This window comes from Neomonachus schauinslandi, chromosome 7 (assembly GCF_002201575.2).
Source record: "Neomonachus schauinslandi chromosome 7, ASM220157v2, whole genome shotgun sequence".
In the NCBI taxonomy this organism is placed as follows: Eukaryota; Metazoa; Chordata; class Mammalia; order Carnivora; family Phocidae; genus Neomonachus; species Neomonachus schauinslandi.
The window spans coordinates 59,647,381-59,673,181 of record NC_058409.1 but is presented as its reverse complement, the minus strand read 5'-3'; the positions used below and the strand labels follow the sequence as shown (position 1 = coordinate 59,673,181).

Here is a 25,801-nt window from a genome sequence, read left to right as displayed (position 1 = left end):
AAACTGAACCGGGGGGCCTCTGAACAGCAAAGTAAATGACAAGAAAGCCCTTGAATAAAGTGTTCTACCATACTGACAAGAGTCTTCCCTAAACAGCTCCGGGAAAGAGAAGACTACTTTTTTTAAAACAAAACTGGGATATAACTTCTAAAAATGCAAACTTACAAAATACTTTAAATTCTGAACTTCCAGATAACCTTGGAATTACTATTTCTATATTATCACATCTGAACTGGCACAAGCAACGAGGACCAAGTATGTTTTCCCCTCTCTTAATGGCATCAATGGTTTTTTCTGTCTTCCTAACTTCCAAGTAGTTTTAGGGCAACAATCGTATTTATCTCTGTGGGGTTCCTGGGACTTTTTCATTGCCTCAAATCTCTCTACGTAGGCCAGCGGATGCTCCAAAATGTATTTTTTGCATGTATTTTTTTTTAATCAAGCCATGAGGTGAACATTTTATATCACAAGTCAAAGAGGACAGACAGAAATAACTCCTTTCAGAGCCCACTGTGGACTTTGTGAGGAAGAGGGGCCTGCGCTATTACACATAAATTTTGCACATCTGTTGGCTTCTCAGTTCATAGCACTCGACTCCCTGGCTCCTCAGCAGCTCCTTCTCTTCTGCTGCATCTCGAGCTTTCAACTGGGGGAAGTGGGCCGGAGAGGTGATGAAATCATAGTGCCGCTCCAGATACCGCAGGTAGATGAGCATGTGCAGAGCGTAGGCCAACACCAGCAGCAGGATCAGGGACATGGCCAGGCCAATCAGAATGGCTGGTGAGAAGGAGGAGGCACAGTCTCGGGGCTTGGCAAACTGCCTTGCCTTGATGGTGAAGCCTTGGATCTGTCAGGACAAAGAGCTGAAGTGACATACTCTTTCTCTCCTAAGGTCTACCTCTAGTTGGGCTGAGGGTTCTGGACTCCTGGTTAACCAAATTTAAGACACTGGGGCCCATACTTACTGATTAATTTGAACACATGATCTAACAAATGTGAATGTGCTTATGGGGACAATGAAACAATTTTAAATCAAGACTGACCCAGAGTAACTACTCTAAATAAGAGCAATCATTTGTAGAAGGCAGATCCCACACTTAGTTGGCTTTTAGAACAGAATCCTAAACAATATCACCTCAGTCACCTAGTTAGTTTCAAAGGGGTACATCAGAAAACTGAATTATCCATGAGTGCGTTAAGTGAGAACTCATTTTTATGACTTAAGTGGGTGCTTTGCCATTTTTTAACGTTAAAATGCCTGTAGCCATAGACTTTAGATGCCTTGCCCACCCAATTGTCTGTGCACTAGACTGATCCAAACAGCTCCGAAAGGAGACTCTTGGCCTAGCTTCTTGGATCCTTGGCCCACTCCTCCATGAAGAGGCAAAGTGGTCTTCTCTTCAAACTAGTGCCTGAAGAGTCAAGCTCTTGATAAAATGACAAAAGATGGCCTCATTTGATGCCACAACTCCAGCCAAAGACAATGTCCTCACATTGACTGTTATTTAATTCTTAAGACTTGCTTGAGAACAGTATCTGTGGAGAATACCTGAAGGACATCTTGTCCATCCATTTTCTGGACTACTGGTTATAAACACACTGTATCTAGCCCACAGGTGAGTTTTGTTAGGCCCAGAGTTCTGAACATCCTGAGAATTTCCTATTAAAATCCAGACTTCTAGCTTCCATTGAAAAATTGAAGAGCCAGCAACACTGAGCCTGCATTCCTAAGAATGCTTTTTGCTTCCTAAGAAGCAAAAATTAAATTAACTGGAGCTGAATAAACATACTCTTTGTGATGCTGCTACACTTTACCGGTATCCAGATGGCAAACCAAGGGCATCTCACTTTGCCACACTTGGGGCATCACGCTACACTTTATTCTTAAAATAAATCAGATGGGCAAAGCCACCTATGTGGAATGCAGCCTTCTGTATACATACCTGAATCACTATCACCACCACCTCTTGCATGGACTGAGCTTGCATTCCACCATGTGCTTACATCAACGGTGTTTTAACAAGGCGCACCATGACATCCACTGCCGTGTTCACCGTAAGGCTGTTGTCACAGATGTTAGCACATGCTGTACTATACCAGCGATGGATGTGCTCCCCACAAGCACACTTCCAATAGTCTTCTGAACCCCAAGAACATGTAACTGAGCGATTCTTTCTTATCCTGGATGCTCCCAAGCTTCAGGGCGAAATCACTGTGCTGCTTCCAGCCAGACCAGACAGACGGTCTTATGGTTTTGTGTACCAGCCTCGCTAGTGGCTCTAATTGATCTGTTCTTCCTTTGTTTTTCTTAAGCCACATGTCTTTGCCCATTTTTTTGTTTTATATTTTTTATCATAAAATATATATAACATGAAATTTACAATCTTAACCATTTTTAGGTGTACAGTTCAGTGGCATTAAGTACATTCACGTTATCATGCAACCATCACCATCATCCATCTCCAGAACTTTTCATCTTGCAAACTGTAACTCCATTAAACACTAATTCCTCCTGTCCCCCCTCTTCTCCAAATCGGACTACTGTAGATACTTCATATGAGTGAATTCATACAAATATTTGTCCTTTTGTTCATTTCACTTAGCATAGTATCAAAGTTCATTCATGCCATTGCCTGTATCTGAATTTCCTCCCTTTTCAAGGCTGAGTAATATTCCATCGCATGTATACACTAGCCTTTTTCATTCATCCATCGATGAACATTTGGGTTGTTTTCATCTTTTGGTTATTGTCAATTATGCTGCTATGAACCTGGGTATACAGGTATCTGTTCAAGTCCCTGCTTCCATTTCCAATTCCCAGAATCATATGGTAATTCTATGTTTAATTTTTTGAGGACCTACCACCATACCATTTTCCACAGAAGCTACACCATTTTAAATTCCCACAACCAGTGTACAAGGGTTCTAATTTCTCCACATCCTTGCCAACATCTGTTATTTTCTGTTTTGGGCTTGCTTGTTTTTTTATAATAACCATCCTAATGGGTGTGGTATGTGCATTTTTCAAAGTCAGTTTTCTTACAGTGTTTCTCTAAGTCACCCTAAATCATTTCTGAAACAAGGAAGAGGTATAAATCGGTCAATTCCTCTGTTCTCATTAGGCAAGATTACGTGTGAATTATTCCTTGTTTTCGTTATTACTTTGTGCCTGCTTCTCTTTTTAAAGTGCAAGTGAGAGAAATATATATAATATGTACTTTTTAAATATTGATAAATACATGTACATTATATATATATTATAAAGTGCCTCTGAAGTCAGTGCAGAATTCAAATTCTGCTTCTACCATTTACGAGTTATATCACTTTGAAAAATTATGTAATCATCAGAACTTCAGTCATTGCATTTTTAAAACGGGGATAACAACAGCAATCTTGCAACATTATAAGTTTTGAAGACAAAGTATGTAAAATAACCACAACAGTGCTGACACACTGGGCGGGGGACTCATAAGTAGTAGTTACTGTTAATCCACGCCTGACACAGTCCTCGCTGTTGCCACATAATAAGGCCATGACTTCTTTACATTCATAAAAGAAAGGCCAGAAATCAAGAGGGTAAAGTAGTTTGCCCAGGTAGCTGACAAGCAATTTGAAACCAAGTCTTTCTTTCAAACTCCAAAATGCAAGCTCCTTCCCTACCCCAAACCGCACACCTCTCCAAGCTGGGGGGAAGAAGAAGTAAATCCATTTACATTTGGAAAAGATTGGAAAGTGCCCATAAGAGGGACATGCAAAACCGTGTCTATTTCAATGAGTTGGAAGAACGAGTGAAGCTTTCTTTACAGGTAAACAGGAGAGAGGAAGTTGACAGATGTCTTTCTGCCTGAGATTCTGGTGGTGAAAAGAAACATCTAACGCCCCCATGCCTTTCCCCAAATACTTTCAAGAGGATCTCTGGGGTATTTTTGACTCCTTAGCTGACAGTTCCATTCCTGTGCTAACTGCCAAAGCTGTCACTCATGCTACAGATGTACTTCTTATCTGTCCTGATAGAATCACTGCTCCACTCCCTGAAGGAAATAAAATAATTTCCCAACAGTTTCTCTCCCCAGAAGGCCCTCTCACTCCAGGAACTGTCAGTCACTGGGCTTCATGCCACAGCTTCACTCCAGCTTAGATTGCTGGCATTCCTCATTGATAATTATTAGTGACTGCAGAAATGTGACTGTAAAAGCAAGTCGGGGGGCGGGGGGCGGTGCGTAGGGTGTGGGTAGTGCACAGGGAGAGGAAATATTCTATCCTATTCCATTTCATGACTTAGAAGATAAAGAAAAAAAATACCAATATTATTTTAAAGGTAACCATTCCTCTCTTTTCCCGAAACATCTATATTTCCGGTGTTTTCAAACACTGAGTTCCTTTGACACCAAATACACAGGTGCACTGAGCATATGTTTTAGTTCATTACCTGGAAATCAACAAAAGTGACTTCCCACAGGCTTGACATGTCATCCGTGTAGCTGGGCAACAAGAGGGCATCATACTGCTGCAGGCTGCTGACACGCTGGCAGTGGTAGGAATAACTTGACGGAGCATAGATGCCAGTTGCATTAAAAGTTGCTTGGATTGAATTATTGAAAATAATCTCGACTCGCTGCAGACTAAACCAGCTCTGGAGGTGCAGCTTGTTGTAATTGGTAAGGGTGAATCTGAAAATGATTACAAACAGTATTACTCCTAAAGCACTTGGGTATTTGCTGACACAGGAAGTCATGTACGAGCAGTGCAATTGCGCCCTCTTTTGTCAGGTAGCAGAACTGGCTCTGAGAGAGTTTCCTTCTAGTGCTGAACCAGAGTCTCCTGATAGGTTCGAATGAAAGCAAAGGACAGGGCGGACCCCAAAAGTGGACAGTACAAATTCCTTCAAAAAGAAAAACACAAAAAGCTTGTTTTAATTTCATTTTTTAAATCAAAACTTGATTTTATTCTTGCAAAAAAGTTTTTAGAAAAAACTAAATGCTAAGCTAATATAGAATTAGCTAAATAAATAATGGTCAAAAGTAACCCAAAGAGAGCTTTTACTGTGTCAAGCACCCTTCTATGTTCTTTATGTGTATTTTACTTAACATGAGAAAGATACTATTATCCTCATTTCACAGGCGAGGAATCAAGACACAGAGAGGTTAAATAAATGGCTTGTGCAAGTTTAGTCAGAGATTAAGTATTGAAGCTGGGCTTCAAATCCAATTTGAGACTACAGCCTTTACTCTTAGCCATTTTAGAATGGAATATTCTCCAGCAATAAAAAAGTTATAATAGGGGCGCCTGGGTGGCTCAGTCGTTAAGCGTCTGCCTTCGGCTCAGGTCATGATCCCAGGGTCCTGGGATCTAGCCCCGCATGGGGCTCCCTGCTCCATGGGAAGTCTGCTTCTCCCTCTCCCACTCCCCCTGCTTGTGTTCCCTCTCTCGCTGTGTCTCTCTCTGTCAAATAAATAAATAAAATCTTTGAGAAAAAAAAAAGTTATAATATGCCATGATAATTTTTTCATTAAAAAACAAACAAACGGGGGCGCCTGGGTGGCTCAGTCATTAAGCATCTGCCTTCAGCGCAGGTCATGATCCCAGGGTCCTGGGATCGAGCCCCGCATCAGGCTCCCTGCTCTGCGGGAGGCCTGCTTCTCCCTCTCCCACTCCCCCTGCTTGTGTTCCCTCTCTCACTGTGTCTCTCTCTGTCAAATAAATAAAATCTTTAAAAAAAAAAAAAAAAAACATGTGACTGCGTAGAAAAAAAATTCTGGAAGGACAGAGATCAAATGTTAATAATGATTACAAATGGTGATTAAATTATGAATGATTTTCAAGTTCTTTTTATAGATAAATATTTCCTGATTTTGTTTGTTTTCTTGTCATGTATTGGACTCCTGGAGAAGCAGACCCTGAGACAATGATGTGAAGAGAAGAAGTATTTGGGGAGGTAGTCCCAAATTTATTTGGGAATTCAAAATATGTCAAATGGAGAAAAGAAAAATGACAGAGGAATGGAAGACACCCCAAAAGGACGCATTATTAAGCAAGTTTCCACTGTGGGCAAGTGCAGTTTGATGCTCATGGGGTCCACTGGGAACGAATGTAGTTCACATGCTTGTTACCTGACCTGAGGCTGAGGGTGAGGGAGCTGGGGTATTTATACACTTCTTTCAGTCATTGGTTGAGAGTTGCTTGGGTAGGGATGGGAGGCAGTGGACCCCTTTGGCTAAAGGAAGCTTTTAGGCGAAGAAAGGCGGACAGTTCAAAGTTGAGCTGGTATAGTGCTCTCAAATGGAAAAAGCCCAAAGTGACATAGATGGGGTACTGACAGTGTCTGCCGCATTCCTTTGTCGAAAGAAAAAAATAATAATCATAAAGCTATTTTCCTTTTGGGGAAAAAAAAGTGCTATTTGAATAAAAACTACTCCTATCAAACAGATATGTATATTTGTGTTTGTACGCTTGTTCACCTTGTGGGATTCTATATTTTCCTTATAAAGTTTATCTAAAAGATGATGACATGTATTTTCTAAATTATGACCAGTGAAACACTAGTGGTTCCATGATATGTAGTCAAATATTCTGAGGAAAGAGCTTTCTAAAGTAAACATAGGAAAAGAGGTTAATCAAAGTCACCAAGTGCTACAATCTTCCTTAAAAGCATGTCTCCGCAGTCACTTTAATATACAAATTTATACTGTGAATCTCCAAGAGGAGGACATGGTGTGCAGTCTTTCTCAAACATATTTGACCACAGAACCCCTTTCCTGGGGAATCTTATAAATATTTTTACAGGGCAGAAGTGTTCCATAGAACACAGCTTAGGAAAGACTGTCCTAGCACATCCTACTGGTTTTTTCAAGTAATGTTAAAGACATAGCTGTTTATCTCCTCTAAAAGGTTGGTCCTATAGGAACAGAAACATTTTATATTCATAAGAAAAAAAATATAATGCTTTGACATTGTCCCCACTCCTGGAGCAGTTCCTAACTACTTGAATAAACCACTGTTGGCAGATGCATTCTTCCACACATTAACACAGCAAAATGTAGGCCTGGGTTATCTGCTGGGAAATTCAGCTAACAGAGAGTTTTTTTGTTATTATAAAGTGATAAGCGTGATTCACTGTAAGGCACGATATAGAAAATAACTTCAAACCAGAGCTTCAGCTTTGGAGCTTTACATATATTTTTTGCTCACAGGAAAAGAGTATCACATTTTCAGGTTCATGTAATTTCTAAGTCCCAACTGAAGAAGGAAAATCTATACAGATGCTTTGGTAGAAACTAAAGAAATCATTACTATAGGATCCCACCATAATATTGCTAACTTTGCATAGTTAGTTATATGTGGCATTTCACATGTCACAGTGCTTGGCACATAGTGGGTCCTTGATACTACATGTTGAGTGAGTAAATTATATGGAGCCAATATGAAGTGCTGAACCTATAACACTCCAAAGTAATATCCATACCTACCTTATATCAAGACCTTTGGGAATTTCAGCATCACCAAACTTCAGAGACAAACTAAGAAAACAGAAACAACACAGTCCATCAAAATAGAAATAACCTTTACTTCACACTATACTAAAAAATCACCTCAAAATGGAAAAACTAAAACAATAAAACTTATAGAATAAACATATAGCAATTTTGCAATCTTGGACTAGCCAATGGTTTCTTGAAAAAATATAGAACCATAATAAACTCTTAATCATAGGAAACAAACTGAGGGTTGCTGGAGGGGACGGAGGTGGAGGGATGGGGTAACTGGGTGACGGACATTAAGGAGGGCATGTAATGTAATGAGCACTGGGTGTTATATAAGACTGATGAGTCACTGACCTCTACCTCTGAAACCAATGATACATTATATGTTAATTAAAAAAATAAACTAAAAATGTATAGAAGTATGAAATATAAAGAAAAAATTGATATACTGGAGTTTATTAAATTCAAAATTTTTACTCTTCAAAAGACAGTGTTAAGGAGCGCCTGGGTGGCTCAGTTGTTAAGCGTCTGCCTTTGGCTCAGGGCATGATCCCATGGTTGTGGAATAGAGCCCCGCATCGGGCTCCCTCCTCTGCAGGAAGCCTGCTTCTCCCTTTCCCACTCCCCCTGCTTGTGTTCCCTCTCTTGCTGCCCCTCTCTCTGTCAAATAAATAAATAAAATCTGAAAAAAAAAAGACAGTGTTAAGAAAACAAAAAAGGCAAGCCACAGAACAAGAGAAAATATTCACAATACATATACACAAAGAACTAGTATCCAGAATATAATAAATAAAACTAACAACTTAATAAGAAGAAGATAACTTAACTTAAAAATGGTGAAAAGACAAGCACTCCACAAAGGAAGATATACATATAGTTAATAAATACATGAAAAAAATGCTCAGCATCATTAGTCATCAGTAAAATATAAAATAAAACCACAATAAGATAAAAGCATCATGGTACAGTAATCGAAATAATTAAAACTTTTTTTAAGAACCTACTCTTTGGGCGCCTGGGTGGCTGAGTTGGTTGAGCACCCAACTCTTGGTTTCCACTCAGGTGGCGATCTCAGGATCGTGAGATCAAGCCTCGTGTCAGGCTCCACAATGGGAACGGAGCCTGCTTGGGATTCTCCCTCTCCCTCTGTCCTTTCCCCGCACTTTTGCTCTCAAAAAAGAACCTACTCTTAAGCTCTTAATATCCATATTTATTCACATTTTTCTGAAAGTTAACATGAGATTTCCTGGATGTGAGACAGAGTATTACTAATTCATAGCAATAACCACATTGGTTCCCCTTTTAACCCAATTCTTCTGCCTGGGCAACAGGATGAGAGCCAGATGTCATCCTGTACATACTGGGATTTGTAATACAGGTGAGGAACACCAAAATTGTGAATCTGGGAGTTTATATAAAAGAGAGACAGAGGTCCCCCTTAACCCCAAGAGAGGGAAACATTTGCTTCCTTAGTGTCAAAAATTTTCCTTGGCACGTGAAAAGAGAAGAGTACCAGGTACCTACCTCACAATGTAAGCTGATGAGTTTTATCAGCCTCTGGATGGGAAAAAATAGCTCACCATAAAGATGAATGTAAATAATTGTCTCTAAGAGGAAGACAAGTAGCCTCTGTGGGTTTCCAAGCACTGGAATATTTCCATGGTCCTGAGGTTCATTACTTCTTTTTTTTTTTTCAAATTATAGGCTATGTTTTTCAGATGTATTTTCAAGTTTACATTGCCTTGTATATTGTTTCAGAAAACATATATATCATGCATATACATCTTCTTTTATTATGTTAATCACCATATATTACATCATTAGTTTTTGATGTGGTGTTCCATGATTCATTGTTTGCGTATAACACCCAGTGCTCCATGCAGAACATGCTCTCCTTAATACCCATCACCAGGCTAACCCATCTCCCCACCCCTCTCCCCTCTAGAACCCTCAGTTTGTTTCTCAGAGTCCATGGTCTCTCATGGTTCATCTCCCCCTCTGATTTCCCCCCTTCATTCTTCCCCTCCTGCTATCTTCTTCTTTTTTTTTTTTTAACATATACTGTATTATTTGTTTCAGAGGTACAGGTCTGTGATTCAACAGTCTTGCACACTTCACAGCTCTCACCATAGCACATACCCTCCCCAATGTCTAACACCCAGTCACTCTATCCTTCCCACCCCCCACCACTCCAGCAACCCTCAGTTTGTTTCCTGAGATTAAGAATTCCTCTATCAGTGAGGTCATATGATACATGTCTTTCTCTGATTGACTTATTTCACTCAGCATAATACCCTCCAGTTCCAACTGCGTCGTTGCAAATGGAAAAATTTCATTCCTTTTGAACATTTGTTCAGAAATTGCTAACTATGCAGAAACAAAATATTTTCTTTACAGTCATTGACCATACCAAGTGTCAGTAAGGATGTAAAGCAACTGGAACCTCCTCATACAATGCTGGTGGAAAGGTAAATGGTACCATGACTTTAAAAAACAATTTGGCGGTTTCTTAAAAAGCTAAACATGCACATACCATATGATCTAGCCATTCTACTCCTAGGTATTTAAGAAAAATGAAAATATACACTCCTACGAAGCCTTGTACATGAATGTTTAAAGCAACTTTCCTTGGAAAGTTATTTAAAAACTGGAGCAAAACCAAATTTCCATCAAGAGGTGGATGGATAAATAAGTTGTGGTATATCCATATAATGGAGTACTTACTACTCAGCAGTTAAAAAGAAACATCACTTTGAAACATGTAACAATGTCAAAGAATATCAAAATCATCAAGCTAAGTGAAAGAAGCCAGACTAAAAAAGAGTATACACCCTATGACTATATTTATTTACTTATTTATTAAAGATTTTATTTACACATTTTAGAGAGAGTGTGTATGAGCAGGGAGGGGCAGAGGGAGAAGGAGAAAGAATCTGAAGCAGACTCTGCACTGAGCACAAGCAGGGCTTAGTTCCCCAACTGCAAGATCATGACCTGAGCCGAAACTAAGAGTCAGACATTTAACCAACTGAGCCACCCAGGTGCCCCTATATGATTATATTTATAGATAATTCTAGAAAATGCAAACTCACCTATAACTATAGAGAGCAGGTCAGTGGTTACCTGGAGGGCTCAGAGTGGCAGGAGGGAAAGATTACAAAGGCGCACAAGGAACTTTGGAGGGTGATGAAAATGTTTGCTGTTTTGATTGTAGTAATGGTTTTGTGGGTGCACAAATATGTCAATGTCAAAACTGATCAAACTGTGTACTTTAAATATGGGCAGTTGAGTGTATTTTATTTACATTTCAATAAGCCTGAAAAATAAGAACGAAAAAAAGCTAAATAACTGAAATGAGAAAATGTGAAAAATTTAAATACAGAAAGGATGATGCAGCTATGTGACATTATAATGTCTAGAAGTTATAACACCTCCACATACATTATAAAACCAAAAAAGCAAAAGTGGATAGCCATAAAACGTCCAATTACAAGCTTGAAAAAACATCACACAAATGTAATCTCATTTATTTAGTCCTACTTATCAAGAAACAGAAATGTCAGTGATTGAGCTGAAATTTATTGTCATACTATTTATGGGGAAAGGGGAAGGGTATTTACAAAATAAACCACATAAAGTTACTAAGAGAATTATCTTTTTTTCCTAACATTGTTAAGCTTAGACACCTTAGAAGCATTCATTTATGAACACTTTATAAGCTAATTTATTCAGTAAAGCAGGTCTCCAAAAGGGCCTTTCTCTAAGACTATTCTGATAGCCTATTACAAAGCACTTAAAATACTTTAAAGAAATAAAATTTATTTTTTGAATAGTATTTTACAAGTTTGGTCACTTGTTTTAACAGAAATTTCTCTACTTCTTCCAAGGAATCAGAATAGCTTAGCTATCCATAAAATGACTCTGTAGCTGATGAACTAAACCTCAAAGCAAGGCCATACTGAGTCCACCTAACTGCTGTCCCCTTTTCCTGATGGAGCAGGTCAATGGCCTCTAAGCTTCTGACACTCCAAGAGCTTTCTCCAGCAGTCCTGGCTTCAGTGAGAGCTGTTAACATGCTCTGCTGCAGAGTAAAGAACATGCCTGATTTCAACAAAGCAAATTCAACAACGATTCAGTGAGACTCTTCTAAGAGCCAGGCATTGCACCATAACCTGGGAACACGAAGGAGAAATACAATCTAACAAGTCACTCAAAAAAGAGCTGCTTTTACTCTTCCAAGCGCCCTAACCTCCCATGTTTAAAAGAGACTGAATTCTTCCGACTGTAATTGCCTAAGTTCAAAATACCCCCAGAAGCTCGGATTATGCTCTATATTCACTATTTTAAAAGATTTTCATAGCAAATCTGTCTGCCAACAACTTGCCTTTCCCTGAACATTTTGTTTACAAGCACTAAAACAAGCTCACCTTTTTTTAATCTGTGCTTTTGACCTTACATGGTTATGTCTTTACTTGGGTTTATTCTTTCAGCAACTCCCTCTCTGGTTCTTGAGAACCTAAGATTTCCTTGCCAGCACAGCAAAGGCATCTCACTAATGTGCATGATTCACAGGAATGAGGGCTGGTCTCAGTATCTGGTGCCTGCATGCCTCATGTACTGGGAAGCCTTCCATTCATCCCCATGGGTGGGCTGTCCAGGATGTCCGCACACTCGCCTGAACAGGACTCCAGGAGGTAGATGCTGCTCACTCAAGACTCATCCTAGTAGAGTATGTAGGTGGTGACCAAGAAGAAAGCCAGGTCCCACCAAATCATTCCTTTGTGCATTGTGAAAACCAAAGCTTCCCTAGGTCTCTCCACCAGGTAACCAGGCATAGGCACTATTTTACTCTAGTTATCGTTAGTACGTTAGGAAGATAATACTACTACTTCGAGTAGCACTTGAAGAGTTCTCATATTTCTCGTGCATACATTTCACAGTTTGATTTTCACAGTGCTATGAGACAGGACCAAGAAAGAGAAGGTAAAATGTCATTGTTAAAGACATTTTAGGCCCCAGCTCTATTACCAAATAAGCTGTGTGATCTTATCAAGTTTCTTAACCTCTAGGAGGCTTGATTTTGGATGGTAACAGTCTGTGACTCAACAGTACTCTGAGAAAGAGCAGATATTGTGCCTGTCAAGTCCTCGCACTGTGCTTGGTCCAAGGCAAGTGCTTCAGGCCTGTTACAATTAATAGATATCATCATCTCCATTCCTAGATGATGATCCTATGGCGGCTCCTATTTGTTTTGTTTTTTTTGTTTTGTTTTGTTTTTTTAAGATTTTATTTTTTTTATTTTTTAGAGAGCGAGCAAGAGAGAAACAGCATGAGAGGGGAGAGGGTCAGAGGGAGAAGCAGGCTCCCCGCTGAGCCGGGAGCCCGATGTGGGACTCAATCCCAGGACCCTGGGATCATGACCTGAGCTGAAGGCAGACGCTTAACCATCTGAGCCACCCAGGCGCCCTGGCGGCTCCTATTTGTAAAGTCACAACGCGCACTGCACTGGCAGAACTAGAACAAGAAGCCAAGTTTTCATTCTTTCTGTCTCTGGGTTCCCAGTGATCATTAAGATTTCTAAAGCCTAGCAAAAAAGTGTGGTGCTCTGATCTTCCCCACAAATACCCAGGGGTAAGAATAAATGGAATCAAGGTGTGCCAGTCAGCCACAGACAGGCAAGATGATCCCCAGGCAATCAGCCTCTCTCCAGGCAGCTGGCCACAAATAAAGAGCCCTGTAGGGAATTAATTAGAGCACAAGAAAAAAGTCCCAAGCTCTCAGCAGTGCTGGAGTCTCTTTGGTAGTCTGTGCTGCCACAGAATAAACAAATCTGGGAGGACTCTGGATGCTTATACTCACAATTCCTTAATTCCCTAATAAGAGATAATCATTCTGAATAGCAAGATACTCACTAAAACTTGTAATATTAATAAAATCCACTTTTACTCATCATCAATAATTTTTAAATGAAAAGTAAAGTTCAGGAGTAAAAAAGTATTTCCAGCCCAAATATATAAAATGAATACCGCCCCCCCCCCGCCCACACACACACACGTGCGCACACATGCACAGAGTATACAAAGCATTCTGTCCATCTAAACCAGGCCAGGACAAATGCAGACAATCTTCCAAAAGCTTTCATTATACCAGCAAATGTTGAAAGCAAGGAGATTTATAGAAAGCAAGTGGGATATGCCAGACTTATTCCTCCTCCACCAAAACAAATACAAGCAAAAACTTTTCGCTTGGATGACTAGAAAGCAGAGAAAGGTACGGGAAATTGATTTCCTCTTCAAAAGGGATATTTGTTTAATCTGCTTATCTCAAATCAAAAGGAATTATTAAAATCATTTTGAACAAATGTCCTAAAGAATTCTCTGAAATATGGCCATTCAAAGCTACCCTTGCACATATGCAAACTGGCAACGTCCCACAACTTCAGAACACTCCCTCGAATCAGAAATCTGCCCCGGCTAGAGTCAGCCTTCTCTTTTTTCACCCACTAGAAGATGTATGACTCTGCTCCATGATACATGATTTCCTCCTGCCAGGACAAAAGTAGTATGATACCTCACATTTGAAGTTGATACCAAGCCTGGAATCCTGTTCATTTTTCAGAATGAATTTGGAAAACCTTCACTTTTACAACTCTGATTTTCCTCAAGGTATGTAACAAGAGAATTGCTGGGGGAAATTTTTTTTTCTTTTATTTTAGACATTAAACATTTCATAAGAGATGTGTTTCAAGTTCACTACAAACGAACCTACCTGTACCATTTTCTGAATCGTCAGAAAACTTGACGGCCCAGTTAACAGACTACAGTCGCCCTAAGGGCCTCCAGCAAAGCAATCAACTTACATGGCACTTTCTTCACTGCAATTTGAGTTGCTAATGTCCACTGCTGCCGTCTGGCCAAAAGCTTCATCTGTAAGGTCCAGCCAGGTCTGATTCTTAAATTTTACTGTTATTCCTTTGGCCCAGAAAAGAATGCAGGGAATTCCATCCATGGAGACATTGACTGGGCTATGATGGCTGAATGCATTCCAAGGTTCTTTTTCTAAATGTCCTTGTCTGCTCAGAGTGTAGTTGAGAGTCTAGTTAACCAAATAAACAAAATTTAAGAGACGGGTTTGTTTCCATGGCACAAAAGGCTTCTTGGAGTAAAGGGACTAATTTACAAGCTGTTGAAACTTTCATCTTTCTCACTCCAGAGTCCATGTTACTGTGGGACAAAGGAGATGATAGGTGGGTCCATCTTAATCATTTAACAAGCCAAAATTGATAGATATATCTGAAAGGTATATAAGCCTAGTTCCACAAAGCACCCAGATTGGAAAGGACTAAATTATTAAAAAAAAAAAAAAAGCCGACTTTGCAAATAATAATATTAGCAATATAGACTCAAGAAGTTTCCAGGCTGGGAGAGAGAGTGGGGATGAATAGGTGGAGCACAGATTTTTAGGGCCATGAAAGTATTATTCTGTAAAATACCATAATGGTAGGTAGATATCATTATACATTTGTTAAAACCTATAAAATGTACAACACAAAGAGTGAATCTGAACGTAAACTATGGACTGTACTTAATAATAATGTATCAATATTGGCTCATCAACTTTAAGAAATACACCACAATAACACAAGATGTTAAACAAAGGGGAAACTCAAGAGGGGGAGGGATTGAGGGAGCATATGGTAACCTTCTATTTTGTTCAATTTTTTCTGTAAACCTAAATCTGCTCAAAAAAAAAAAAGTCTAGGAATTAAAAACAAAAATTCACCATGCCATGAACTAATGGCAGTAATCTATCTCTTCAGAAAATAGGAACCCAAATAAGGCAAGATTTTAAAATAAAGAAATTAATATGTTAAGCAAACAAACATAACAAGAGGTTTCTAGCTATCAAGCCTAATTCTCCAGACCACTAATATCCTATAGAACATTCTGGAACACTGGGTATGTTCTATATCTGCACTGTGCCGTGTAGCCGTCACTGGCTTTCTATAGCTAGCATGGCACTGGAAATGGGGCCAGTGCAACTGAGATTAATTTTTAATTTTATTTAACATTATTTCATTTGAATTTAAATTTAAATAGCCCCATGTGGCTAGCAGCTACTGCCTTAGACAGTCTGTCCAGATCGTGTAATATACAAAAACTAGCAGGGTCTTCTAACATCATTCTTCATCTTATGAAACCTGAGGCAGCCCGAGACAATGCACTTCAGTACTTGACTCTAGAAGTCACAAATATCTGACCGAAGATCTACTTACCTGGATCAACTAGTCCATACCGATTACTCCAATGTTAGTACAGATAAAAGAGAAATTAAATAGGCAGCAGCAATCCAAGCTTACCAGGAATCAAAGATAAACTGTTACTATAGTGATCCTGTCTGGAAAGCAACTAAAGTAAAACTGAGTATTGTAATGAAAATATACAAGAGGAAGTATAGCTTTAGTTTTTTATTTACGAGAAGACTACTATAATACATTTCCCCACCCAAAACTTAAAAATGTTAGTTATTAACAAAAGTATTATTCATATTTTCACAGTTGCTCTGACCTGATTGAAATGTGTTTTAAAAAATTTTTTTTTAAAGATACAACCTAGTTTCCTAACATATCCATACCTGTGTGATTGGTATTGTTGTGAAATTCTGGATTGGATTCATGTCTCCATTACTCTGCTGATCTGTCAAATAAATGATATGAGTACAAAGGCTAAATGTCACTGATTTATTAATGTACCTGAATGATACTAAAATGCTAAGCACCGTAAAATATGCCAGGCTTGAGCCTCTTCTGGCAAATAATTTGGAATACACCAGTTTAAGAGATTTTTACATGTGAGACTCCTGCCCCAATCACCAGTATTCAGTGAAGCCCAACACAAACAACACCCTTCTCTTCAACCCTTCAAGGAATCATACAGGCAAATACAGGTCTTACCGTTTATAACCACTTCTTTATTTGAAGATGTTCGAGAGATGAAACTAGAAAAAAACAAAAATAAAAAGATGCTGAACAAATATCTATATTTCACATTTCATAGGAAGTTTTAAGGAGGATATTTCAGTTTATTACATCTCAAGAGAAGACAGAAACTTACCTGTCAAAACTGTCCATTTTTTCATAGTGAATTTCTGATTTAAAAAAGTAATACATGTTCTTCAAAGAAAATAAGAAAAAGTCAGAATTTTTTTTTAATTTGTAAATATAAACCCTAATTCTTATCCACCGAATATTATTATTGAGGGCCTACCATGTACCAAGTAATGTACTAAACACTGAGGTCTAACCAAAATAAATAGTAACCAAATAATAAAGGAAATAAATAATGAAACATAATAAAATCTTTTACAGTGAAGTTTTATACTTATTGTACTGTTACCATATTAAAGCAAAAATATTCATTTTTTTAATTAAAAAACAAGACAGACTCTATTGCCAAAAAACTTTTTCTGAAAATCATGGGGATATAAATTATATATCCTTCCAGTGTGTCACTCTACACACACACACATACAGATGTACACATACAACACACATAAATTTACTTTTTATAAAATTCAAAAACAGGTATGTGTAAACATCCTGTTTTGGAGCCTGCAAAATTTTTTTCAACTTAAAAATATATCACAAATATTTTCTCATGTAATATTTTTCTGACATAATTTTTTTAACTTTTTAATTCCCGTTAGTTAACATACTGTGTTATATTAGTTTCAGATGTACAATATAGTGATTCAACAATTCCATCCATCACCCGGTGCTCAACATGATTTTCTGACATAATTTTGAATTCCATGTTGGTATTACATCATACAAATGTATCAATTTATTCAACCAAATTCCTATTACGTATTTATGTTGTTTCCAATTAACAAACGATACTACATTGAACCTTATTGTGGACTGTTTGTTCATACCCCCAAGAAGTTCCTTAAGATAAATTCCTAGAAGTGAAACTGCTAACTTAGAAGATCTACACATCTTTTTATCATGGAATATTGTAAACACATACAAATATAAACAGAAAAACATAAGCCCTCTTCCCACCCCCATGTACTTGTACCCACCATCCAGCTTTAGTAATTATCAAGGTATAAGCAATCTTGTTTCAACTATGAGCTCACCCATTTCCCCTCTCTGGTATTATTTTGAAGGAAATATCAGAAATTAATATGATTTAAGTATGTATTTCTAAAAGATAAGGACTTTTTAAAATAATAGCCCAATTTTCTAGAATTATAAATAGAATCATATATATTCTTCAGTGTTTGGCTTCTTTCAGTCTAAACATAATGACTGGAATTCTCTGATGTTGTTATATATATTAATATCTCATTCCTTTTAATTACTGAGAAGTATTTCATTGTACAGATATACCACATTTTGTCTGTCTAGGCATCCACTGATGGACATTTATGGTGTTGCGAGTTTGGGGCTACTACAAATAAAGATATAAATATATTTGTGTACAGGGCTTATGTGGAATATTTTTTTGTTTCTCTTGAATAGATACCCAGAAGAAGAATGGCTGAGTCATATAGTAAAAGTTTAACTTTTAACAAAACTGCCAATTTCACTATATGAGCTTTTCTGTGGCTCCACGTTCTTTTATAAATTGTACTGTAAATCTGTTCAATTTTATCCATTCTCATAGGCATTGGTTGCTATCACATTGTAGTTTTCTTTTCCATTTCCCTGATGACTAACGAGAATTAGCATCTTTCCTTGTGCCTATTGACCATTCATATATTTTCTTATGTGAACTCTGTGTTTAAATCTTTTATCACATTTTTAATTAAGTTAACTGTCTCTTCTTATTGAGTTGAAAGAGTTCTCTGTATGGATACAAGTCCTGTGTCCGATACTTGCATTGAAAACATTTTCTTCCATTCTGTCTTGCTTTTTCATTTTCTTAATGGTGACTTTCAAAATGGAAACATTTTAATTTTCATAAAGTCTAATGTATTTGTTTTTCTTCTTTTATTGTCTATGTTGCTGGGTCTAAACCATTTTCTTAACATAACATCACAAAATTTTCTCCTGTACTTTATCTAGAAGTTTTAAAGTTTTAGCTTTTACATTTAGCTCTGTTATCCATTTTGAGTCATATTTGTGAGATGAGGTACTTGTAACATTTTAGAGCCTGGATACAAAAAATGTATTATTAGTTTCCAGAAATTAGAAAAAAACAAACAAACACAAGAATCATACAAGGATTCAGAAAATGTATCTCTCACACCCTTTCGTGGACGCTAAAGAAGGATGTGCTCAAACAAAGTGAGAGGAAACCAAGAAAGAGGAAACCCAGGCACTAATCAACAGAGGCTCTAACTTAGAAGGGTGAGGAAGAAAAACTTCAGGATGCCTATTGCATATCAGACCTAGAGAGCATCGATCCAGATTGCAGTGAGAGGACAAAAGAGCTCCAAAGAGGAGACCTAGAGGGAGGGCTCTAGGTAAAAGGATTTGAGACGCTACACTACATATTAGATGAGGGGACTTGTGAAAAGAATTAAGAATATATATTTTTTTATTTTTTTTAAAGATTTTATTTATTTATTTGACAGAGACACAGCGAGAGAGGGAACACAAGCAGAGGGGGTGGGAGAGGGAGAAGCGGGCTTCCTGCAGAGCAGGGAGCCCGATGCGGGGCTCGATTCCAGGACCCTGGGATCATGACCTGAGCCAAAGGCAGACGCTTAACTGACTGAGCCACCCAGGCGTCCCAAGAATATATATATTTTTAAATATTGCAAATGAAAAAGGGTAATAATTTTTAACTCAAGAGAAAAGCAAAGAGTTGTATAAAGAAAAGAGAAACATTTATAGTATGCTAACTGCTTGTCAGTGAATAATACACGCACAGTCACACTGATGCCAGCACAGATTTAACTGAAAGTAGTAATGTAACTATATATTAGATGGGTGGGGGGATGAAGAAAAGGAAGGTAAAGGCAGTGTTGGAGGCAAAAACTTTGTCAGCAATAACAGGAAGTTGTTAGGCAATGTCTAAAATGTATAAATTGGAGGGGCGCCTGGGTGGCTCAGTCGGTTAAGCGTCTGCCTTCAGCTCAGGTCGTGGTCCCAGGGTCCTGGGATAGAGTCCCCACATCAGGCTCCCTGTTTGGCGGGAAGTCTGCTTCTTCCTCTCCCCCTTCCCCCTGCTCGTGCTCTCTCTCTCACTCATTCTCTCTCTCAAATAGATAAATAATCTTTTAAAAATAAAATAAAACATGTAAATTGAGAAATCCTCTACACATATTTAAATAATGTGGCAGTGTTGTGGGTTGTAGGATTGTTCCCAACTCCCTGGAAATAATCCGAGATGTATATATCCTTGCCCTTGGCTATATGCTTTGCAGTACCTCCCTGTAAGTAGAGAGTATTTCATGCCCCACAGTAAGTCTCAGCTCTGTGTCTTGGTCGAGCCAAAGGAACATGAGGGGAAGCAACAATGTACCAGCTCTGCAGAAACTTTCTGAGGTGCTGCATGTGTCTGCTGCCTCCTTGTCCCCTTCTCTCTGCCATGATGACGGTGTGCCCAAACAGGGGCTGCTCTTTCAGTCTAGGTCTTGGAATGACAAGACATGGGAAACAGCTGGAGCAGGCCTGCAACAGCCCACTGAATAGCTATCAACAGGTAACATGAGTGAGAAATTAATGTTCGAGACCGTAAGATTCTGGAAAACTGGAGTTGTTGGTTACTAGAGAAGCTGACTAAATGGGAGACACTTTTTTTTCGATAATTTATGATGTGTCTTGGTAACACCTGATTTTTTTAAAACCATGTATATGCATTACTTTGATGGATTTTTTTTTTAATTTATTCTTTTTTAAAAAGATGCCTTCTGAGGCACCTGGGTGGCTCAGTCAATTAAGCATCTGACTCTTGATTTCAGCCCAGGTCATGATCTCAGGGTTGTGAGATCGAGCCCAATATCAGGCTCTGCGCTGGGAATAGAGCCTGCCTAACATTCTCTCTCTCCCTCTCCCTCGACCCTTTCCCAACCTCCCCACTCTCTCTCTTTCTCTGTCTCTAAAAAAAAGAAGAAAAAAAGATGTCTTCCTTTAAAAATTTATAAATTAGCATTCTGATTGATAGTCTCTGGTGAGTAGGGTTAGCATAAATCAGTCCTCAGAACCCAAATACACCTAGGAGCACTAAGAAATTTAATTTCCTGAGCAGCAAAAGTGAGGCTCCAATCAGTAATCATGTAACTACAATAGCGATGTGCTTTAGCTAAAAGATCTCTATCTTACTTAAATTTCAAACTCTGTTACTGCAAGTTACAAAGTGACTGAATGCATGAAAGAAACATTAATACCCAGGCAATACTTCTTAAGAGCTTCAAGCTTTCTAATAATATCATCGTACACAAATAGACTTTTAAAATTTCTTTAATTTAAACTTCATTTATCCAAAAATCACATTTCATGATACAGGGTTAAGTATTCAATTTTAAAATGTCTTAATGAACAAAAAAAGAAAATTATGAGATATTTTATCTAAATAATATGAAAATTTATCAAGTCATTTAGAAATATCTAGTTAGCAGAACAGTTTAATAAAAGTTTCCTGAATAAAAGTATATGAATGAATGAATGAAGGCATGCATGCATGGATGGATAGATGGATGGATGAGCTACCAAACTGATAATATGCTTGGCTTGAGACTTTGCTCTACTCATTAAAAATTTCCAAGTGTTCACATATGAAAAGTTTTTAGAAGAGAACAAAGGCTTATTTTCTTTTCAATGAATCTATGGTCATGAACATACAATAATGCTGCTATACTTCTTTTTTTAAATGAACTATAATTTAGATAGGCCTTTCCCATACCCACAAGACTGAATTAACAAGGTTTTATAGGAAACCATAATCTCAACCAAAGATAACATATATATACATTTCGGGACACCTGGGTGGCTCAGTCAGTTGAGCGTCTGCCTTCGGCTCAGGTCATGATCCCAGGGTCCTGGTGTCGAGCCCCGCATTGGGCTCCTTGCTCAGCGGGGAGCCTGCTTCTCTCCCTCTGCCTGCCTGCCGTTCCCCCTGCTTGTGTTCTCTCTCTCTGACAAATAAATGAATAAAATCTTTAAAAAAAAAATATATATATATATACATTTTCACATCACTACATAATCTCTGAACTAAAGTAAGATTGTAAAGAATTAACTGCTTGAAGTTATCTATGTGAATAAACTGAGAAACACTGGTTAAATTTTTTTAAAATAAATAATAAAGAAACAAAACCTATATTGTCTCTAAAAATATTCCGATCCTTGTCCAGTAAAAGGGATCTCTGCAATACCTTTGAAAAGTAATCAAGAGCCTGAAGCTTGTAGTGGCTGGTCCCATATTTTTGTAGTCCATCATGAGTCTGCAAAGTAATGCCTTCATGAAGGTGAAGCTGAAACAGCTCTGCCATGGTTCTGTGCAGGAGGAAGACCACATTCCCACCATGGCCTCTGAGTCCCTGAAAGACCTGCTAACTGTGCTCACCTCATCTGACCTCTTCCCCTCTCTGTTCTAGCTACACCAGCAGTCTTTAGTTCAGCTCCTTCGATGCTTCATGTTCCCTTCTTCTAAGAGTCTTAGCACTTGCTGTTCCCTCCACCTAGAATGTTCTCTATCCTCCCCTTCCCCCTCCTCCTAGGTACTCCCTCCCTTTGCTATAGATTACAGCTTAAATGTCACTTCCTTAAGAACACTCTTCCTACTATCTCAGACCAGTTCAGATCCGCCTATTATATGTGCTCATAGCCTCCCACACTTCTTTCACAGCATGATTCACATTTGACTAATGAGAGTACCTCCTCCACTAGAATTAAAGCTTCATGAAGGCAGGGACTATTTCTGTTTTGCTCACCAATGTAGACCCAGTACCTAGCACAGTACCTAGCTATTTAAAAGTACCAAGTATTAAAAACATATGTGCTACATGCATGAATGAATGAACAGATTAATGAACGAGCAAAGTCTGAAAGGGAAGTAGAAAATGAGAGGTCACACAGGATACTGTGTGAGAGGCAAAATATTTCCTTTTGTTAAAGGAATTGTTTTAACCCAATTTGAGGAAGAAATATGTAAAGAAAGAGTGGTGACCCCTACTCTCTCTAAGCTTAGGAAACAAGTATTAATTTAAAATACAATCATCCTTCCTAGAGACTTAAGAACCTTGAATTGACCCATAAAAATGAAAGATATTTTAAATTTCAGATCTATGATTTGAAAGACATTCATAAAACAGCAACTGTTGTTTCTTTCATAATAAATTAATATGCTATATTTTTAGATTCAAATGATCATTGATTGATGTGATTTCTAGGGTCCCTTCCGAAGCTGAGATTATTTAAACCCATTAACCTTGCTTCAAAAACATAACTGGGATTTTTATAGTATTTGGTGTACATTTTACCAGTGTAATACACAAATCAGTCATCTCTGTACAAATGAAGTAAGGAAACCTTACTAAGCTTTAATAACTTAAGAGTAGTATAGGTCTCTTACTATTTGAAAATGAACCTGAAGGAAAGCACTAACTGATTTAGAAACAATGGGGGAAACAAATAGAAAATGCCTGCACTTATAGTTTTTATCAGCTGGTGACTTAAAGATTCTTTAACACAGTTTTGGCAGACCATCCTACTTGGCGCTATCCTTTGTGTTCACACTAAATTCCCTGATGTATTTATTGGGATGGCACATAATGAGCAATTAGGAGATATAACATAAGTTAATTGCTATTCAGATTCTGAATATTTTCCCTTATAGATAAATCTCTATAGTTTCCCTTATATGGTAAAGAAAGAGCCAAAGACAAAGGATACAGGAATAGAAGTTTTGCTTGTTAGTTTTAAGCGTATGTACTCCAAGCAATTATCGTCCCCTACCAGTTAAAATGATTCAACACCTTTTCTTTGAAGGACAGGTTATATATTTCTGAGGTTTTTAAATTTTTCCTTGCTCTCTTCTCTCATAACAATGGCAGGAGAAAACCATGAAATTAATATTACTTGTAAGTATAAAAGAAACCTGAACACTGATTTGAGTCATTTTCTCATAGATACATACTTTGATACATAATACAAATGTTTCTTGTGCATTTTGAATAACTCTTGCTTCTTATAAAAGATTGTATTTTCATGTCTTATTTATAAACTCTAGTTCAATGATTTTGTTAGCTACAGAATGATCTAATTTAATAAATCCGATTTGAATTATAAATATAGCTATGCAACAATATAAAGAAATTACAGAACCATCTAATTTCACACTTGAATTGAAGTTCACAGATGCGCTGAATTAACAAATATGCAATTACTCACCTTACATTCTTCCTGGCAAGTATTTGGTCCAAAGTCAGTGAAAATCCTATACATAAAAAAATAAGTGAAAAACTGAAGAAGATTTTTCTTCCCATCAAGAAATAAATCAGTTTCTTCAAAGCAAGCACATCTGTTAATTCTTAAATGCAAACAGAGCAGAGGCAGAATCTTCCATGTCTTGTGACTGACAACATAGTCAACCAATAAAAAGACCATAGTCAACCAATAAAAAGACATATTATGCATGGGAGAGGGTGGAGGGAGGGGCCTGATACTGCTTAATTTAGAGTATAGAGTGAAAGCAGTGGGTCTATTTAGGATGTTTCTTATTCATTAAAGATTATTAGGGAGCAGATTTTCAATTAACCTCTTTTTAGAAACTAGCATTGTTTTGATACTCTAACTCTTAATAAGAATCTCATACTGCTTTTCAGGAAGCTATTAAATTCTCCTCAAAAATCTACATGCATTTTTCAGGTGAATAAATGAGTAAAAATCTCTGAAACTTACCTAATTTTACTTATGTGTCCTATTTCACAGTTTCCTGTTAAATTCATGACTCTCCATGTGCTAAGAGATCTGGAATGTAATGGTAAAGAGCACTGACTTTGGAGTCAGACAGCCCTCAACTGCATTCCCAGCTCTAGTTTCCCCATCTGCAGAGTGGGGACAAAAGTATTTTGCTCAAAGAACTGTTGCAAAGATATATTGAGGCCCTAAATAGCCAAATCTGCCTTAAGAAAGAACAAAGCTGGAAGTATCACACTTCCTGATTTAAAAATATATTGTAAAGCTACAGTAATTTAAACAGTATAGTATTGCCATTAAAAACTGACATATAGGGGCACCTGGTGGCTCAGTCGGTTAAGCGTCTGCCTTCGGCTCAGGTCATGCTCCCAGGGTCCCGGGATCGAGTCCCGCATCGGGCTCCCTGCTCAGCGGGAGTCTGCTTCTCCCTCTCCTGTGGCTCCCCCTGTTTGTATGGGTGCTCGCTCTCTCTCTCGCTCACTCTCTCTCTTTCCATCAAATAAATAAATAAATAAAATCTTTTAAAAAAATGACATATAGATCAACAGAACATAATACAGGCACCTAGAAATAAATTCACACATACACAGCTAACTGCTCTTCAGCAAGGGTGCCAAGAACACACAATGGGAAAAGGACAGTCTCATCAACAAATGGTGCTGGGATATCCACAAGCAAAAAATAAAATTGGAGCCTTATTTCACACAAGACACAAAAATCAACTCAAAATAGATTAAAGACTTAAAACCTAGAAGAAAGCAAAGGGAGGGGCGCCTGGCTGGCTCAGTCTTTAAGCATCTGCCTTCCGCTCAGGTCATGTTCCCAGGGTCCTGGAATGGAGCCCTGTGTTGGGCTCCTTGCTCAGCGGGGAGTCTGTTTCTCCCTCTCCTTCTGTAGCTCCCCTGCTTGTGCATTTGCACTCTCTCTCGCTCTCTGTCAAATAAATAAATAAAATCTTTAAAAAGAAAAAAAAGAAGAAAGCATAGGGAAAAGTTTCATGGCACTGTTCTTGGCAATGATTTCATGGATATGACACCAAAGCAAAAACAGACAAGTGCAACTACATCAGACTAAAAAGCTTCTGTACAGCAAAGGAAGCAATCAACAGTAAAAAAGGCAACCCACAGAATAAGAGAAAGTATTTGCCAAACATACATCTAACAAATCATTCATTTCCAAAATATATAAGGTACTCTTACAACTCAGTGGCAGAAAGAACACAAATTACTCAAGTTAAAAATGGGGTAAAGACTTGAAAAGACGTTTCTCCGAAGACGACATACAAATGACCAACATGTATATAAAAAGGTGCTCAATGTCACTCATCACCAGGGAAATGTGAATCAAAACCACAAAGGGATATCACCTAACACCTGTCAGGATGGCTATTAGGAAGGAAGGAAGGAAGGAAGGAAGGAAGGAAGGAAGGAAGGAAGGAAGGAAGGAA

At 38.1% G+C, this 25,801-nt stretch overlaps 1 protein-coding gene and 1 long non-coding RNA gene across 2 annotated transcripts in view; both read right to left on the bottom strand.

Moving 5' to 3' along the window:
• Positions 1 to 225: 225 nt before the first annotated feature.
• LOC110589151 (V-type proton ATPase subunit S1-like protein) lies at positions 226 to 23,921 on the bottom strand. The gene is made up of 7 exons (XM_044916927.1): positions 23,827 to 23,921; positions 16,435 to 16,478; positions 16,116 to 16,177; positions 14,341 to 14,576; positions 7,467 to 7,517; positions 4,430 to 4,670; positions 226 to 847 (listed from the first exon to the last, which is right to left on the bottom strand). Exons 1-7 carry the CDS (start codon positions 23,919 to 23,921, stop codon positions 545 to 547), a joined length of 1,032 nt encoding a protein of 343 aa, XP_044772862.1. The 3' UTR covers positions 226 to 544.
• Positions 23,922 to 24,367: 446 nt separating this feature from the next.
• LOC110589157 overlaps positions 24,368 to 25,801 on the bottom strand; it is a 16,495-nt gene continuing 15,061 nt past the window's right edge. Inside the window, exon 3 of the long non-coding RNA XR_002480871.1 lies at positions 24,368 to 24,405. This is a non-coding gene — a long non-coding RNA (uncharacterized LOC110589157). The remainder of the gene's footprint in view (positions 24,406 to 25,801) is intronic.

Coding starts and splice junctions, on each gene's coding strand:
- LOC110589151 (XM_044916927.1), bottom strand. CDS start 23,921: ATGGGAAGAAAAATCTTCTTCAGTTTTTCACTTATTTTTTTATGTATA. Junction 16,178..16,434: donor TAAAGAAGTGGTTATAAACG/GTAAGACCTGTA, acceptor TTTATTTGACAG/ATCAGCAGAGTAATGGAGAC. Junction 848..4,429: donor TCACTTTTGTTGATTTCCAG/GTAATGAACTAA, acceptor TTGTCCTGACAG/ATCCAAGGCTTCACCATCAA.